The sequence below is a fragment of the Eurytemora carolleeae genome, unplaced genomic scaffold, assembly GCF_000591075.1.
Source record: "Eurytemora carolleeae unplaced genomic scaffold, Eaff_2.0 scaffold205, whole genome shotgun sequence".
Taxonomy (NCBI): Eukaryota; Metazoa; Arthropoda; class Copepoda; order Calanoida; family Temoridae; genus Eurytemora; species Eurytemora carolleeae.
Genome location: NW_019396096.1, coordinates 346,024 through 365,334, shown reverse-complemented (window position 1 = coordinate 365,334; position 19,311 = coordinate 346,024). Strand labels below are relative to the sequence as shown.

At 32.5% G+C, this 19,311-nt stretch overlaps 1 protein-coding gene across 1 annotated transcript; it reads left to right on the top strand.

Annotated features, from left to right (window-relative positions):
* Positions 1-14,944: 14,944 nt before the first annotated feature.
* LOC111694815 (protein singles bar) lies at positions 14,945-19,281 on the top strand. Its single transcript, XM_023463844.1, has 7 exons — positions 14,945-15,019; positions 15,582-15,631; positions 16,651-16,743; positions 16,776-16,889; positions 17,483-17,621; positions 18,146-18,283; positions 18,730-19,281. The coding sequence occupies exons 1-7, from the start codon at positions 14,960-14,962 to the stop codon at positions 18,805-18,807; spliced, it is 672 nt and encodes a 223-aa protein (XP_023319612.1). The 5' UTR covers positions 14,945-14,959; the 3' UTR covers positions 18,808-19,281.
* The last annotated feature ends 30 nt before the right edge of the window (positions 19,282-19,311 follow it).

Sequence of the window (19,311 nt, the reverse complement as noted above, 5' to 3'; positions counted from 1 at the left end):
TAAATACAGGGTTACCAAGTAAACATGAGACGTTAAAGGAACTGTCAGCGTAATTTCAAGTGACCCTCCATGCAAAGAAGTCAATACCCGATTTACAACGGTACTCTTAAAACCTTTGTGTGTTTGTATAGTACAGAGATATGTGTGTGTTAACTTATTGAAACCCGCTCGCTGTGTTGAGTTCAGACTGCACGCAGCGAACACTATTCAGGGTAAGCAGCAGAATTCAAGGCAACCAGGTTTCGATAAGTTTACAAACACATATCTCTGTACTCGACTAACACACAAAACATTTAAGAAAGAGGGCTGAATAAATGATGTGCAGTCGTCTCTGAAGTCTTATATTTTTTATATAACACTATATAATAGGCTGGTTGCTAGTATTTCATGGAATTTTAAACTTCAAACTTTACGTAGATATAAGATATTTAATCTATTCTAATGAATTGAATAATTCTAAATCTGCGAAATTATATTTTTACGTGTTTGCAGAAAACTTGAATGTTGTTTAAATCAATCAAGTAAGAAATATCACTGTTTATTAGGGTGTCTCAAAAAACATGAATTCCAAAGTTTTAATTTGAAGTTTTTTGGTAATTGCTAAACTTACAGTAGATGTAAGATAAGAAACACTGAAAATTACACGAAATTCACGAAAAATCAAATTTTCAAATTTTACATGTACATAAGTTAGTGTCTGAGACTTTTTGTTACTATATTTTGACTAAGGAAACCTAGGAGAATGGAAAAACCTGCCTACAGTTACACCCTACTGTTTATTATATTGGTATTTATTTTGTGTTAAAATTGTGTTTTCTTGACATAAAGTCTGAACATTCTAACCAACTGCAGTACGATTAAAGGGCTGAACAATCTAACCAACTGCAGTACGATTAAAGGGCTGAACATTCTAACCAACTGCAGTACGATTAAAGGGCTGAACAATCTAACCAACTGCAGTACAATTTGTATTCCTATGCCATCAGATTCTATAGGAAATAAATACATTCTCTGGAAAAAAGATTTCTTTCTGTTTTATAGTTTAACAAAACAAAGTTTCAACCTTTCTCCTTAGTTATAGTACATCTTTCTTATCTAACTATCTATAGTACATCTTTCTTATCTAACTATCTGTAGTACATCTTTCTGATCTAACTATCTATAGTACATCTTTCTTATCTAACTATCTATAGTGCATCTTTCTTATCTAACTATCTGTAGTACATCTTTCTTATCTATCTTTCTATCTATCTATCTATCTAATATATCTATCTGTAGTACATCTTTCTTATCTATCTATCTATCTATCTATCTATCTATTTATCTATCTATCTATCTATCTATCTTTTTATCTATCTATCTATCTATCTATCTTTATATCTATCTATCTATATATCTATCTATCTATTTATCTATATATCTTTCTATCTATTTATCTAAATATCTTCATGAACTTAAACTCCTCATTTTACATTTATCATTAAATTTCAAATCTTTATTTTCACCAAGTTTTCATGAAACTTTGAGAGAGTAAACACAGAAACTAATCTGACACAAAATTATTAAAAACAAAAATTTATCTCAGCTTGACCAGTTTTCTGAGATAGAGGCCGAATTTAATGAATTTGAGCTTCGTCGCTAAACTACCTACTGCAATTGCTACGGTTCAAATTTAAACCATACTTATACAAAGCTAAAGATTCTGGAAGGATTTAAATCGGTGATTTAAATTTAAACCGTAGGTAGACAGATCAGTGATCACGCCAATTCATTAAATTCGGTTTTCTATTCACTATGGTATGCCAATGTCTAAGTTTGAAAAACAAATGCATAGAATTAATAAATATAAGTAAATCTAATTAGATACCCTGTATTCTGCAGGTAATGATCATAATTTACTTCATGTTGAATATTAAAGTAAATATATCTCATTTATAATTAATTTAATATAAATGAGAAACATGCAATTTTGCCAAATGATCCATACTTTACGTTCTTATAAACATTATTCATGTATGTCATTGAAAACAATTAGTTCTGCAAAAACAGAATTATTATTTTCATTATTTTCAAACCCAACCTTGCCTCTCTCTTTAGTCATTTTATAAAGTAAACCAACAATTAAAAATAATCAATTTTCAAAGATTCTTCAATTATTAAATTCTGAAAAGTATTTGAATTCCTGAAGTTTTATTTTAAACCTTCTTCACCCATCTTTTAAAGTTTATAAAATTTGATTACAACGAAAATGAAACATAAAAACATTTAAAAAACAATAAACAAATAAATTGAATCTTACAAACCAATACTTAGAAAGGCTCAGTAAACTAAACCGTACAAATAAACTTTACGATATTACAATTTACAACAAAATGATATTAAATGGAAATCATTTATTTGTATCGAATTTTTCGCCATCAAACTTAGCGTTATTTTCCCAAACTACTATAAACTCACATGTATGAATTGTTTAAAAATAGTCCAGTTATTTTTTTGTTGTTGAATGGATAAACTTTCTTTTCACTCTACACCGACCAAGGAGTGTGAAATATAAGGGAGATAAAAACGACGCGGTCCGCCCTACCATATGATTATACATGCTTTGTAGACGGTACTTCATTTGAATGAGAAATATTTGTCTGATGTACAATTACCGCGTACATGTATTAAGTTCAGAATAGGTTATTATATACATCAAAAAAGGGAAAAAATAGACGTTTCTATCTCCCATATATTCAATGCTCCTTAACACCGACAATATATAAGATCTTTGTTTTAGGAGAAAAGTTTTGGAACGTCTCAGTACAGAGCAGTTTTATGGACTAGCCAGGGACCTAAAAGAGTCCATTTTAGGGGCACGGGAAACAATATAACTCTAAAACAGGTAGTTCATTTTTCAGGGCTTTAAAGGAACTGTTTGCGTAAATTTAAGAGGCAATAAATTTAATATGTTATTAGATCAATTCACAACATTACTCTTTATTTTTTTTTCCTGTAAAAAAAATTAAAGAAACAACTTTGTTATTCTCTCTTAAATTTGATCATCTATAAAAGTGATTTGTGCATTTATGAACCAAAACAGTGAAGGAAATCGACCGAATTGATATCTTATGAAAGAAAGAAAAACTGAGATAAATGTGAATCGGGCATGTGACTCTTTAAATGTATCATTTACTCTCAGACAAATTAGAATCAATGGAAATTTAAACCCCCGAGGGATTCAATGATAAACCCGAGGGCGAGAGTAAATAACATTCCTTTGTAAAAAATAACAAAGGAATTTTATTATTTTAAAAGGGGCGGGATTAAATGAAAATTGTTGCATGCCAAAAAACCAGCTTTTTATAAAGGAATGGGGATTTACTTAAAATGACAATATACTTTGGGAATCGAGATGGATACATCGTTATCAGCAATGTGAAGACGATATTGTTAAAAACCTATTATGGTCTAGACAGAAAATAAGGCTAAGACCGATTCTGGGCTTTTCGGCTTTCTTCTTGAATAAAAATACAGAAGATCACTGTTTAAAAAAATAGTTCTATGTGATCAGCGGTACCTGGTGCTCATAAAACTTTGGAAATAGAAAGACGACATTTCAATAATCTAATGCAAGTTTTGGATAGGACGGAATCATATTTTCGAACTTCTATTACACAGTTTTACGGGTCCCCCTGTAAAACCTTTATAAGCCTGGTATGTATATATTGACTGCATAAACTCCATATTTCTCATGAATATCAACAACAGGGTGTCCCTATAAACATGACTGTTGGTGAATAGTTTCAAATTTATTCTTCCATAATTTATTAAATTGTTTTATGTCCAATGAAAATCATAAAATATGTCATATGACAGTAAAATGTATTTCAGTAAAAATTTATTTTAACGAATTAAAAACTAAATAAAAATTCGTTCAATATCTAATACAGTATTATTACATATGAAAGAAAAATGAATCCAGGCAACTACTTATATTATTAATATTCGACGAGTCGGTTTTTCTTACGATTTATTATTATTTACAACAGTACTAAACTAAAGGAAAATACTATACGAATAATTATTATGAATTGAAGATGTTTCAGAGTGATGGGGAATCTTCAAGGGAACCTCTATAGTCAAGGGAGCTGGTCTTCAACTGATTGTTTTCCCCAGATTTCGCTCCACCCTGGGCTCTCATTTAACCCTAGTTCCCCGGGAGCTGGCCAGCTAGCTCACCAGCCCCCGTGCCTCTGGAATAACGGAACTTTCAGCTTGGCTTGGGTTATTTATAGAATTCACATGCAAACTCAAATAAATCCGTTTTTCTTACGATTTATTATTATTTACAAAGATACAAAAACTATAGGAAAATACTATACGAATCAAATTGCATGAATTGAGATCAGTTCAGAGTGATAGGAGATCTTCAATGGAACCTATTAACTAGGGAGCTGGTCTTCAACTGCCATTTTTCCCCGAGTTTCACTCCACCCTTGCCTAGAGCTTAACCCTAGTTCCCCGGGAGCTGGCCGGCTATCCCACCAGCGCCCGAGCCTCTGGAATAACGGAACAATTGGCGTGGCTTCGGTTATCGGCGTGGCTTGGGTTATTTATAGAATTCACGTGCAAACTCAAATAAATCCGTTAGGATTCAAAATAGGATTCAAAAGTCCAACCAAAGGGTAAAAGGGGGGGGGCATGATACCCCTAGGTAGCTATGATCTCGGCGATCTAAAAAATCCTTGAATCGCTGATCGTAAAAGATCAACAAAATCACACATTGTTACATCCCCACCTTGATCTTTTATGATTAGCGATCATGTCGATCACTTTCTCAGGATAAGATGAAACTATTGCACTGTTGAAGCGTCTTTTATCCATCCTTCTCCAGGGTGTGGGGTTAGTGGAGAGCTACCCGTGCTCTACTCTCAAGTTGTTATAGCCAGTTTTGCTTAGTCGGAATAATGTCTTTACTACCCAGCAAGTGAAGGTAAGAGCTACAATTGCTCCGGCCCCATCTATAGCTTGACTGAGGACGTGCAGGGTTGGAGCTACCGTTGTTGAAACAAAATAACCATAGCCTCCTTGCAAACTCCACTCTATCTCTCTTTCCGAGAACTTCGGTTTACTGAAACCTCGTATGCTGTCCGGGGTTATCCCTGATAGGATATCCTCCGCACTGGCCTGCCCTACTAGTATTGCCAGCATGCCCACGAAGAGCAACTGGTTTACTCTCGTACTCCTCCCTCTCTGGTGCTGGTCTGCCTGCTCTCGCACTTCACCATCAGGCTGATCAACTTCCCCACGCTCTCTCCCTTCTTCACCTGAACAAAGATATCATTATTATGGTTAATCATGTAGATTTTCAGGTGAACGTAACACTCCTGCCCTGGGGGAAAATTTTGATGCAAAAAGATTTTTCTCAACAATAGTGTTAAACAAGATTGGAAAAATGAATTCATCCCCATTGACTTGTCCTGGATTTTCTTCTAAATAAACCCATGCCCCTTGCCAAGGGTGAAGTGTTACAGAATTTTTCACTTTTGCAATTCTAGATTTTTGACCTGAAATTGTATTAATTCCTTCCTTAACTTTATTGCTACTCCTATCTGCTTCATCCTCTGTGTCACTCCAACTACTTTCATCTGCTCCTTGCACATAACTACTTTGATCTGCTACCTTATACCTAGTCCTGACACTACTTCTTATGCTACCACTGCTTTTAATACTCCCTGTCTGCATCCTTTCTAAGGATGCAGCTCTTGTCCTGATGGAGTTAGAACTCTCTCTTGATCTGCTTCTTCTTCTCAGCGGGGCTGTAGAATCTGGTCTCTGTGCCCAGCTCTCCTTGAGCACTGCCTTCAGTGACTTCAAAGACGGGGCTATCGATGATCTTGTTCCCTTCTTGGATCTGGGGTTTGCCGGAAGTTTGAACTCCGCCCTGTATCTATCTGTAGGGATTGATCTCCTGCTGGATCTTCTCCTGGTATCTTCAGTAGTAGTGCTGCCATCTAACGACCTTGGTTCTTCCTCATAGGTAGTAGAGTTCGCTGCTTCATCAATCTGGCGAAAGGGGGGTATTTATTCTTTCTGTTACTTCCCCTCCATCTCCAGTTTCTTGTTGTCCTTGTACTTCGGTAGGGGTGTTTATTCTTGTGGATTCATCATCTCTCCTATCTGGTTCAATATTGGTTTCTGTCTCTTGGTTCTCTTGGTTCCGGAGTTTTGATTGGCTCCGGTTCTGGGATTAGGTTGGCTGCCGACCCTGTTACTTCTTCATCATCTGTGAGTGCTTCCTGTTGTATTTCATCCCGTGGTTCGTCCTGTGCTTGAAAATGGTTCTGGAACAATTCTTCCGGGCTGCTGCTATTGGACAGAGCTGAGCCTGGAGACTGTATAAAAGATTGGAAGAAGCCGTCCTCGCTGTTCTCTGAGCTTGCTGTTGATGGTTCTAAAACTGGGCTCAGACTGTTTGTTTTTAAAAAATTTACCCCTATAATAACTGGCAGGGATAAATTTTTCAAAACAACAGCTAAGCCTGAAAAGATTGTTGACATGTTTCTAAACCTAATTTTAACCTCTAACTGTCCTACTGTTTCCATCGTCGAATTTGAACTAGCCCCGTTTGCTGAGTTCAAATCCGACGGTACTAAATCTCCTACTTTTCCTTGCAAATTGTTAACAAAAAAATACTCACTGATAGCGACGCCCGTTGGTATGAGGGCGCCAGTATCGATTAAAATTTTAGTATCTTCAAAATGGTTACCTGTAGAATCTATGTCCATTGATACAGCACCTTCTAGGAATGATGTGGCTTCAATCACGTTTATCTCCGTACTGCGAAGCTTCTGACCTTCTGGTGCATACTTGTAATGCCCTTGAACATTGTGATACTTGCTCTTGCATTTGATGCAAAATGTCTTCTGTCCGGATTTGTTACAATCAGCATGCTTGTGGTTCTGACCGCAGTAACGACATACTAAAATGCTACAATCACGCATGTAATGAGGCGCCCCACACTTGAAACAGACTGGAGCTCTAGGTTGCTTCTGCTGGATAGCATTCACATTCTGTTCTGGCTTTGATGATGTTCTCTGCTGGAATTGTATGATGGAGTCGCACAGATTTGTCCAGTTGAACAGTACAGAAATAACGATGGACATAGTTAGTTTAGCTAATTCAGTGGAGTAGAAACCTTCACATATTTTCTTGAGCAGGAGGGATGCTTGCGACGTTGTCCATCCTGAGCTGGGGCCGTAGGCCTCTTCCGCTGTGTCACGAACTCTTTGCAAGAACGACTGAACAGATTCTGAACTTGCCTGGCGGAAACCTTTGTATACGTCCATCATGGCTTGATCACTGGAGACGGGGCTATGGACTACAGTAGTAATCAAATGGAGTAGGTTTAGATAAGAGTAGGAATCTTTCTGAGTCTCTTGGCCAACATCCAGCGCCAGAAGCTGTTGTTTCAAGCTAGTGGAGCACGAATTATAAACCACAGCTATTCTTCCTACCCTGCTGGATATGAAGAATTTATCAAAAACATCAGAGAAATGCACGGACCAATGCTTGAGAGACTTTGTAGAGAAATCCTGCTGTTTTATATTTTCCACGACTCGGGAGATGATTTTCGCTTCACTCTCTGTCAACTTGTCCCATGGCATTGGGGATACGGCTTCATCAATAACCAGGGCTTGAGACTTAAGCAGCTGCTGAACTTTAGATTTGTCATCTTCCTTCGCTATATTGATTCTTGCTTCAGTAGATAAGGTTGTAGTCAAAGATTTCTTAATCGCTTCATCCAGGTTTGGAATTTGTTCTACCGCGTCCTCAAACTTTTCAATTTGAGAGGCCACTGGGTCCCGATAGGCGGGAAGAAACACTTCTCATAACCAGCTGAGAAACCAATCGGGTCTGCCCCCAGGTCTTGGTTGTTCAGGGGCGTCGTTCTCCATCCTAAGATATAAGAATGGAATAGGGACGAATAATATATTTGAACTGAAAAAACATTTTGTCTGTCTGTGCTTGTAACATTTTATCTTAACTCGTGTCAATTAACTGCCGTCAATCTGTCGAAAAATATTAGAGCTTGATGAAAATATCTGCGCCATACTCAGAAATTTATAAACAATTTAAACAAAATGGAAATAATGTCGTTTACCTTGGAATAATTAATTAATGTTCACAATTTGAAAAGTAACGGGTAACTGCAGTGTAAGATGAGTTGGCGTCTATTTTCAATGCCGCGTTCCGCGCAAGCTTACCGATAGTACTCTAGCATTCCGGTTAGGGTGGACCGAAATGTTGGAAAACTATTTTGCCGAATATTATCAAAAACGAGTGTTGCTTTTAGGGCTTCCAATTTTTGAACTTGTCACTATATTACATATGAAAGAAAATGAATCAATGCAACTACTCATTAATTGAATATTCGACGAGTCGGTTTTTCTTACGATTTATTATTATTTACAAAGATACAAAAACTATAGGAAAATACTATACGAATCAAATTGCATGAATTGAGATCAGTTCAGAGTGATTAATATAATATAATATAATATAATACAATATAATATAATGAATATAATGGAAACAAAAAAATTATGAAAAATTGAAAGTATACATTGCAACTGTTGTTGTGTTTCATGTTGACTATCATGGATCGAGTTTAACAGTGGTCTTTCATACCAGAAATTGTCACAAACTCAAATTTGCTGATACCCAATACCGTGAACCTTTGATATTTCAAACTATGAATTCCGTTAGTTCAAATAATCTAAGCTTAAAATTTTAAAGATTTACGCCATTAGGTTGCGAGATGTAGTGATCAGAAATCTTGAGTTTGTGGCAAATACTCAGTTTCTGTAAGTTAATTTAACAGGCAGCCGCCAAACGCAGTTGCGCTCGCATGTCGCAATAAATTATAAGCCAGAGAGAGAGAGCCAGTTCAAGCCTTGGCGCTCGGCCCCCTAGCCTGTCCTAGCCGCAGCGCGCGGCCGAGAAAAGTGTCTAAACTTCACCTAACCCTAAAATATATACTGAACTCTATGTTCTTAAAATTCCTTGCGGCATGCGCACGCAACTGCGTATGGCTTTTCATAGTTAAACATTATAATGCGTACTTAATCCTTGAAGAAAAACATTATCCTCTAAATCTAGACAGATTGCTTGATGAAGAGATTTATCATATTCCCCGCTCATATTGTAGGGGTAGTAGGTGTTGTAGTTCTTGAAGTCCTTCATGCATACTAGACAAACCATTTATCTTGTATCTTATCTTATATATATAAAGTTGTAATCTCTGTTTGTCTGTTTGTTTGTCAGATCATAACTCAGGAACCCCTGGACCGATTTGCCTCAAATTTGATTGGGAAACTCGGGAATGTTTTCGGCTTTTGTTTTTAGATTCTAAAAGTTGAGTGTATTGACTTGTATCGGGAAAAATAGTTAAAATCGTAATTTACGGGAAAGCGCGGGTAATCAGTGGGACTAGCTATAGAGTATAGACCCCCTGTGCAAGCTACTATAAAATATATAAAAATAATTTGCTTTATTAGTTTCCGTGGTTTCTATCTAATAAACGTTAACACGGATGAACCTAGCTTATTTACAAAATATTTATGTAGTTATACAACTTTTGCCTAGACAGATCTTGAGAATTTTATTATAATAAATCATTTAGCTAAGAAACCGGCAACGTTTCTAAAGTAAAATGAGCTTAAGAACAAATTAGTAAGTCGTAAAAAGTGCAATCATAGTTTTTGACACACTTTTGGAGAAAACTCTGGAATTATTGTCGTCTGCGTGCATTATGAAATTACATCAAGGATTTGAAAATTTGAAATAAATGCTGATTTATTTCTTTAGGCTGAAGGAATTGTTTTTAGAAATAGATTATTTACATATACAAAATCCTTCTCAGATTTAAAAGAACAGAATAAGGCGACGACAATATATTGTTGGTTATGTTGGTTTGTTGATATGAAATTCTTTAAATTCTATTTTGTTGGTTTGTTGATATGAAATTCTGTAAATTCTATTTTGTTCTAAAACCATATCTTTTTTCATTCCAAACTTTGAATCTAAATTTCATTTTATCATTTATCACTTGATTCTCGAAAAATTGTTTGAATAATTTGAAAATGGCGAATGTTTATAATATATATAAAACATGGCGTATGTTTATAGTATATATAGAAAATGGCGTATGTTTATAATATATATAAAACATGGCCTATTTTTATAGTATATATAGAAAATGGCGTATGTTTATAATATATATAAAACATGGCGTATGTTTATAGTTTATATAGAAAATGGGGTTGTTTATAGTATATATAGAAAATGGCGTATGTTTATAGTAAATATAGAAAATGGCGTATGTTTATAATATATATAAAACATGGCGTATGTTTATATTATATATAGAAAATGGCGTATGTTTATAGTATATATAGAAAATGGCGTATGTTTATAATACATATAAAACATGGCGTATGTTTATAGTATATATAGAAAATGGCGTATGTTTATAATATATATAAAACATGGCGTATGTTTATAGTATATATAGAAAATGGCGTATGTTTATAGTATATATAGAAAATGGCGTATGTTTATAGTACAAATAGAAAATAGCGTATGTTTATAGTATATATAGAAAATGGCGTATGTTTATAGTATATATAGAAAATAGCGTATGTGTATCGTAAATATAGAAAATGGCGTATGTTTATAGTATATAGAAAATGGCGTATGTTTATCGTAAACATAGAAAATGGCGTATGTTTACAGTATATGTAGAAAATGGCGTATTTTTATAGGATATATAGAAAATGGCGTATGTTTATAGTATATATAGAAAATGGCGCATGTTTATAGTATATATAGAAAATGGCGTATGTTTATAGTATATATAGAAAATGGTGTATTTTTATAGTATATATAGAAAATTGCGTATGTTTATAGTATATATAGAAAATGGCATATGTTTATAGTATATATAGAAAATGGCATATGTTTATAGTATATATAGAAAATTGCTTATGTTTATAGTATATATAGAAAATGGCGTATGTTTATCGTAAATATAGAAAATGGCGCATGTCTATAGTTTATATAGAAAATGGCGTATGTTTATAGTATATATAGAAAATGGCGAATGTTTATAGTAAATATAGAAAATAGCGTATGTTTATAGTATATATAGAAAATGGCGTATGTAATATAGAAAATAGCGTATGTTTATAGTATATATAGAAAATGGCGTATGTTTATAGTATAAATAGAAAATAGCGTATGTTTACAGCATATATAGAAAATGGCGTATGTTTATTGTATATATAGAAAATGGCGTATGTTTATAGTATATATAGAAAATGGCGTATGTTTATAGTATATAAAGAAAATGGCGTCGTATTCCTTTGACAGGGTATAGAATTGCAGATGTAGTTGAAGCTAGGGTTAATGAGAAATAGTAAATCAGAAGAAATGGTTCTATTGTTATATTCTTCTTCAACTTCAAGCATACTGATTTCACTCCGCTCCAAGTTAACATGCTTTTCTGCCTTAGAAACAATATTTTCAACTCAATGCGAAGACGACAAAACAAAAAAATGCGGGAAGTATTAAATTAAGACAAAAAATAACAATGTCCAAAAAAGAGTATAAACTTTTTTCAAATAAAAAGAAGTGTTTTTTCTTCTCTGTAAAATTACATTTGATCAATTTTTCAATTGTGACGATGAAGAAAAACTTTTACAATTTAAATTTTCCAATTTTCAGGTTTCGTAAGAAAGTTATGTTATTAAGAGATTTTTTCTCACAGAAATATTTAATTATGCTAATATAATCACAGACTGGCTTATCTATTTGATTTGATTTAAGAGATTAAGCATTGTTAGTTTTATCTTTTTATTTTCTTCAATGTTTAGAAAACATTCAAATAAATAAAAGGGAAAAAGCGTGAAATTTGGGGAAAAAATGATAATGTTGGCGAAAAAAAAACTCTTTAAAAAGGCTTGGGGAGGGGAGGTTGTAAATCAAATACAATATTTTTAAAACAAGGATCATTTACAATTAAATTAGCAATCTCGTTTAAATACTTTTTAGAATCATCTTTTTATATTGTACAGATACACAATTCTTATCTTTCAATTTTAACCTCGGACAACAATAAAACTCAATCTAAATTCTTTAAATTTTGGAAGTATTACTTTAGAATTTTGTTTCCAAAAAAAGCACTTTAGAAGTTTTATTCTAAGGTAATTTCAAAGTTTTTTTTTGGAAGTTTGAAAGAAGTTTTATTTTGAAACTAGTCCTTTAGAAGTTTTTTATGGAAGTATATAGTCCTAGCTTTAGAAGTTTTATTCTGAAAGTAGTCATTTAGAAGTTTTATTCTGAAAGTAGTCTTTTAGACGTTTTATTCAGAAGTAGTTTTTTAGAAGTTTTATTCTGGAAGTAGTCCTTTAGAAGTCTTCTTCTGTTAGAAGTTTGAATCTAAAAGTAGTCATGTCCTTGAAAAGTTTTATTCTGGACGAAGTTCTTTATAAGTTTTATTCTGAAAGTATTCATTTAAAAGTTTTATTTTGGAAGTAGTCATTTAGAAGTTTTATTCTGAAAGCATATCCTTTACAAGTTTTATTCTGAAAGTATGTCATTTACAAGTTTTATTCTGAAAGTTGTCCTTTAGAAGTTTTATTCTGAAAGTTGTCCTTTAGAAGTTTTATTCTGAAAGTTGTCCTTTAGAAGTTTTATTCTGAAAGTATATCATTTAGAAGTTAGATTCTGAAATTAGTCCCTTAAAAGTTTTATTCTGAAAGTTGACTTTTATAAGTTTGATTATAAAAGCTGTCCTTTAGAATTTAGATTCTGGAAGAAGTCCTATAGAAGTTTGATTCTGGAAGAAGTCCTTTAGAAGTTTGATTCTGGAAGGTATCCTTAAGAAGTTTGATTCTGGAAGGTGTCCTTAAGAAGTTTGATTCTGGAAGGTGTCCTTAAGAAGTTTGATTCTGGAAGGTGTCTTTTATGAGTTTCATTTTTTTTAAAGTTTAGATCATGAAAAGTTTAGATCATGAAAAGCTTAGAGCATTAAAAGTTTATTCTGAAAGTTGACTTTTATAAGTTTGATTATANCCCCTGCCTAGATATATTTGATATTCATTCAATAGTTTAATCTTTTACTTCAAACACAACACTTCAAGTGTAAATAAGTGAACATATGCACGCCAATCTCATCAGAACAAACTGAACTTTACACGCCAATCTCATCAGAACAAAGTGAATTTTACACGCCAATCTCATCAGAACAAAGTGAGCATAGGCACGCCAATCTCATCAGAACAAAGTAAACATTACACGCCAATCTCAAGGCGTTACCCGCCAAAGAGACTTCAATGACAACCTAAAACGTTATAAATTCAAAGTTCTGAAGGTTTTTGTTCTGTCTAAGATGAATAAGTCTTTTAATAAAACATGACAGATGATTTGGCAAACATATAAACAAGTTTATGATTAAATAAAAGAGAAAAGTTATAAAGAAAGGCTGGATAATAAGTCTCATTCTTTGTGGGTAACCCATGTACTAAAGGGTACCGATGTGAATCCGTGGTAGCCTTTTAAAAAAAGTTAAAGATTTCAAATATTCAAGCATTATACTGATTAAATGGTAGCACTTTTTAAAAATGTTTTAAAATTAAAAAGTTCAACGCCATCCAACAGTGACAGAGGAATGAAGAAAGTTTAATGTCGTCTTGCTAGAAACATGCGTTTTACTTAATTGATGTTTTTTTGTATGAAAAACTGAAAAACATCAAATTGCAGTTTTCACCCGGATCCTTTCATTTCGTTTTTTATTTTCAATAGCCTCCCAATCTAAATCCTCTAATCTCTTAACCAAATACACAGTGGCGGATACAGGGGGGGGGCGGGGGGGCNCAATATATATATATATATATATATATATATGTATATTACATTCTACAAGACTACAAACAAATCAAAGTTTTAGTACATGACCCTTTAAACTTCTTTGCGCTGAAAATAAAAAAAAAATTTTACAATAATTCCTCTGATTCGTCTCAACCCAAAGTTCTTTTTCAATTTTATATTCCCTTTCTTAAAACTGTACAAATTTTTTTCAGGGGTTGGGTAAATTACTAATAATTTAAATAATCAAAGATTTATGTTTTCGTCTTTTTAAAAGATTTATTTAAGTGACTTTTAGCCATATTTTTGACAAAAATTTGTTTATCATTTTTCATAATACAAAAAACTGTGTAGATATACAATTATATAATATAATACACCAGATTTTCTTGTGTTAAAGTTTAGATCAAATATAAAATAGGAGAATGTTTAATTTCTTGAAATCTGAATATTTTGAGAATATTCCAGTCTTATTTCCTTGTTCCTTTTCTTATCTGTCTAGACTTCAACATTCATGCATTAATTGGTGCATTGACCCTCCCCCCCCCCTCCCCATCTTCTCTACATACCTACATTAAATCATTAAAATCAATGTAAACAAATACCAGTGTTTTTGCAACCATCAGCCGTAACTATAGTAAGAGGATGTGAGGGGTATCTTGGTGCATCAAATACCCACAGAGGATGAGACTTCAGAGACGAATGTATGGTATTTATATCGTCTGTTTTCTTAACATGGTTCCCCTCAAATCATTACATGTCAGAGAAAGACTAAATTAAAGGCATAAAACTTATCTTTCATTTAAAATTGACGTTTTTAAAGAGTTTTAGGTCGTCTTTACAGTCTCATCCTTTGTGGGTAACCCTGTAACCCCCCACTCATTTACAAAATATGTAATTGCGCCTGTGAAAACAGCTGTGTAAAACATTAATATTTTTAGATCGATATCTAAACTAAACATACAAGTTTCAAGTTACGCAAAACGCGTCATGTCTGAGTCAGATTTCACCATAGGATGACGCAATATATGGAGGAGTGGTGATAACCATGTTTTTAAATTATTTAACCAGTTACAAACAGGACAGGACAGGACAAGCATCATGCGAAGTACGAAAGTTAATCTATGTATTTTTTTCCCTTCAAACTAAAGTAAATAATATCTAAAAAAGATTAAAATTTTAATTTTCCTTTTATTTAAAAGCTGTTAAAAAAATTAAAGTTGTTTTTTGAATTTCTTTATGTAAAATGATAAATTTGTTTTTCTCATACTTGTCAGCTTCTCTTTCTGTCTAGTTTGAAGTGAGACAAAATGGGATAGGAAAGCTAATATTATAATATTTGTGTTGAGTTTGAGGTTTTCAAAACTTTAGGCTAACATGTTTCATTTGGGTGCTATGGAAAAAGAAAGCTAATATTTTTGTTAAGTTTGAGGTTTTCAAACATATTTGCTATGGAAACGCCTCAACACGGAATCGGACCCAAAAAAACGGAAACCCCCCCAAAATGAATTATTTTGAGGCGTTTCCTGTTTTTATTTCTAATTTCAAATTAACATTTTTCATTTTTTCTAGATTGAAATGACAAAATGCAGTTTGATTATACATGTTTTTCTTGATTTTAGAAAAAATAATTAAAAATAATCATATAATAATTATAGATGTAATTTTAGATTAAAATGGTTTTCGGAGGATCAAAAACCAGCAGACCAACCACTACGAGGTAGAAAATATTTAAACAAATCCCAAATTTTTTGACTTTTTGAATTATCCAATTCACATTTGATCAAATTTGATCCAAAAACGGATATATTTTTTTCCAATATTAAATCTATACATTGAACTCTTTTCACAAAAAAAAGTTATTTAAGATAGTCATTGTGTTTGGAAATTTATCTCTAACCCTTTATATAATAATAATAATATATTTTGGACAAACAAATTAGCAACAGAATTACAAATAATGTTTAATTTGAATAAAAATGTTTTCACATAATTTATGCTTGTCATTGGTGTAAAAGTCCGTGGACTAACGAACATCTAAATTTACGTCCGATTACAACTCATTTACAACCGATGTGCCTCAACTAAGTAGATCTAAGGGAATGTTTTGCCTGAATGCAGTATCTATTTAGAGTAGTGATCTCTGTTTGTATGCCCGATCATAACTCATGCACGAACTGACCAGTTGTTCCCAAATTTTGATGAAGAAATTACAGAATTTTTTTATTTGGTGGAGTGGGCTGATCTTAATAGAAACAGTAAAGTTTTCAACCAAAGCCGGGTTTCCAAGCTGTATATTAATATAGCACATGTTTTAGTATCATCTGATATCAATATTAAGTACATGTTTTTATGTTTTTATCAAATCAGAATATAATTAAAATCATGAAAAAATCATATCTTTAGAAGTAAAGTTCATTAATTAAAACAGACAAAGGAATTGAGTCTTTGTCACAAACTGTTATTTTCTAATCTCGATATCTTCGCAATCCAATGTCGTAAACATTTCAAACTATGAATTCTGATAGAATATGTTAGTCATATTAAAGGTTTACACCGTCCGGTTTCAATGATATTAGGATTAAAAACTTTGAGTTTGTAGCAAAGATTAAACTCCTTTGCGTGCCCTAGAGACAAACGCATGAATGGAATATATATTCTTAAATATCTATTATCAGAAAATATATTATACAATATTATCCACACTATTTAAAGCACTATTTTTTTGTCATATTTCAGGCAAGTGTATATAACTCCATCTAACGGTGGAAATGGGTATTTATCCTCAGCAGGCAGAGCAGAGGCAGGCTTCAGTATTTGTGGATTTTGCAGGTATTATTATTATTATTATTATTAATTTTTAGGGTTTGTACCTGTTTACACTCTGGGTTTCTGAAGACTCCAACAGGAGCTGTTAAGCTTCTTGAATTTCTGTTTGGTCTGGTTTGTCAGTTTCTAATGTTCCAATACGGGATGAAGTAAGTGATTTTTAAAGGGACTGATCAGTAATGTGGAAGATAACGTCGTTGTTTAATTCTGACAATTGCTCCATTGTTTCTAGAGCTGGAAATGTGCAAGTCACATTTTCAGGGACAGTACAAATGAAAATAATTTTTTTTCCGAAACAAAAAATGGATTCATAATTCATATACTTGATCAGATAAAGCTTTTAAAGGTACCCTTGTAAATCGAACACATACGTTCACAGAAAAAAAATAATGATAATGCATCTATTGAATTCATAGATAAAGAAAAAACGTTGGTTCTTTAATTTTTTTAAACTGATAGACAAAAATATACATTTCGATAAAACTTTTATGTTTACACAGAATGGATGAGACTGTAAAGACGACCAGAAACGTTTAAAATGTGACGATCCCAAAGTTGAATTATGTATTCTTCCTTAGATATAGTTTATAATGGTTTATTGAATTATTTGGCAAAGAAAGAAACAAGTTTGCAGTTGCAGGGAATCGTGAATATAAGGAAACATAAAGTATACATTTCGTCTCTGAAGTCTCATCCTTTGTTGGTAACCCTGTATAATGAATAAAACCTGTTTAATGTTAAGGTATGGACCAGATCTTGGTCCCAGTTATTCTATATTCTTGACAACAACCTCTGCCAGTTTGTTGACCACGTGTGTTCTTATATTCTGCTATGCCACGTCAGAAACTACATATCTCAGGGTTCGGCCATCTTTGTTTGAGGTAACCAAATACAAAAATCAAGATTTAAATTGTTGCCACAAACTCTTATTTTTTTATACCTATATTTTTGCAACCCATTGACATTAACCTTATTTATTCAAACTATTAATTCTGTTAGAGCATTGATAATCTAAGTTTGAAATATCTAAGGTTTACACCATCAGGTTGCACAGATATAGGGATAATGAAATTTAAGTATGTGGCAAAGACTCAATTCTGCTATCAATTTTATCAATTTTATGTACAGTAAAGCAAAACAATGTTTAGTTCTAAACTAGCGCCCATTCAATTAATAATTTGTAACAAAGGAATTGAGTTTTGCCACAAAATCTTGTTCTCTAATCTCAATATTTTTGCAACACAATACAGTAGACCTTAGATATTTCAAACTATGAATGCTGTTAGATCAAATAATCTAAGTTTGAAATATCAAAGGTTTACATCATCAGGTTTCAAAGATAAAGAAATTAAAAAAATTGATTTGTGACAAAGACTCAACTCCTTAACAATAAATCTTTGTTTAGGTAGCATTTTCGTATGTTTCCTGTGGACTGTACATAGGAGCCAGTACATACCTTGCTACATCTGTTCACAATAACCTTTTCTACTTTTACAAAACTATTCCCGGATTTTCAGCTTATCCCGCCATGACAGCAGTTTATGTAAGTATAGTTAATAAAATAAAAATAAATAAAAGAGACTGTAATGTTGTAAAATAAATATTAATATTTCTTTAATATCAAAAAGCTTGCAAAAAATTTATTATAACTTTTACAATTAAGAATTTTTGTAGAGAATTAATAATTAGTCCGTCATCCTTGTTTAATCAAAGGTCTAAAGGTACTCTTGTAAATCGGACCCGCCACTCTACAAAAAGTGGGTTCTTCGAAATAAAGTCTATCTGGTTTTTAAATTTATCTGATATTCAAAGTTTTAGAATTATTTTTAATCCAAAACGGGAGAATTTTTGTTCTACCTCCCTTGTGTCATTAAAATCAACGTTGCTACCGCTTCTTGGACTCAATTTATAAAGACCGAGTGCGGAAATCGATTATGAAACTTTTTAAAATAAAAAAAATCATTTAAACATGTTTTTGTCTAATTTCAGGTTTTGGGGTATATTGTTGGGATTATCCACGGCGTGGATGGATCGATGGCGCTCAAGTTTATGCGTGCAACAAGATGATTAATTGATTAGTTAGTTGATTAGTCAATTGTAGAATTTGGATGGAACAATTCGATTATTGAACCTATCAATTATTATTCTCCATCTGAGTTTTTGATCAATCATAAATTCTAATCGATTTTTGAACTAATTCAATTTTAATTGAATCGATTTAACTAATTGATTTATTTTATATTACTCTCTTGGTGATGATGTAATCAATCATTAATTTTTGAACATATTTAATTTAAATTGATTAGTTTCGAACGAATTGATTATAATTAAGATTGATCAGCTTATTGTCAAAGTAAAAGAATCTCTTCTGGTCCTGACTCCTGAGTAAAGTTGAGCTTAGTGAACTTTATAATAGTAATTTTTTTATTTTGACTAGTTTTAGCTTTAATTACAAACAACTTTATGGAAAAAGTTACTCAATTGTAAAAAAGTTTTATTTTTTTCAGTGATTTTACGTAAAACATTTTTTATCTTTTTAATTCTGTCTTTTAAGACATTTTATGATAATAA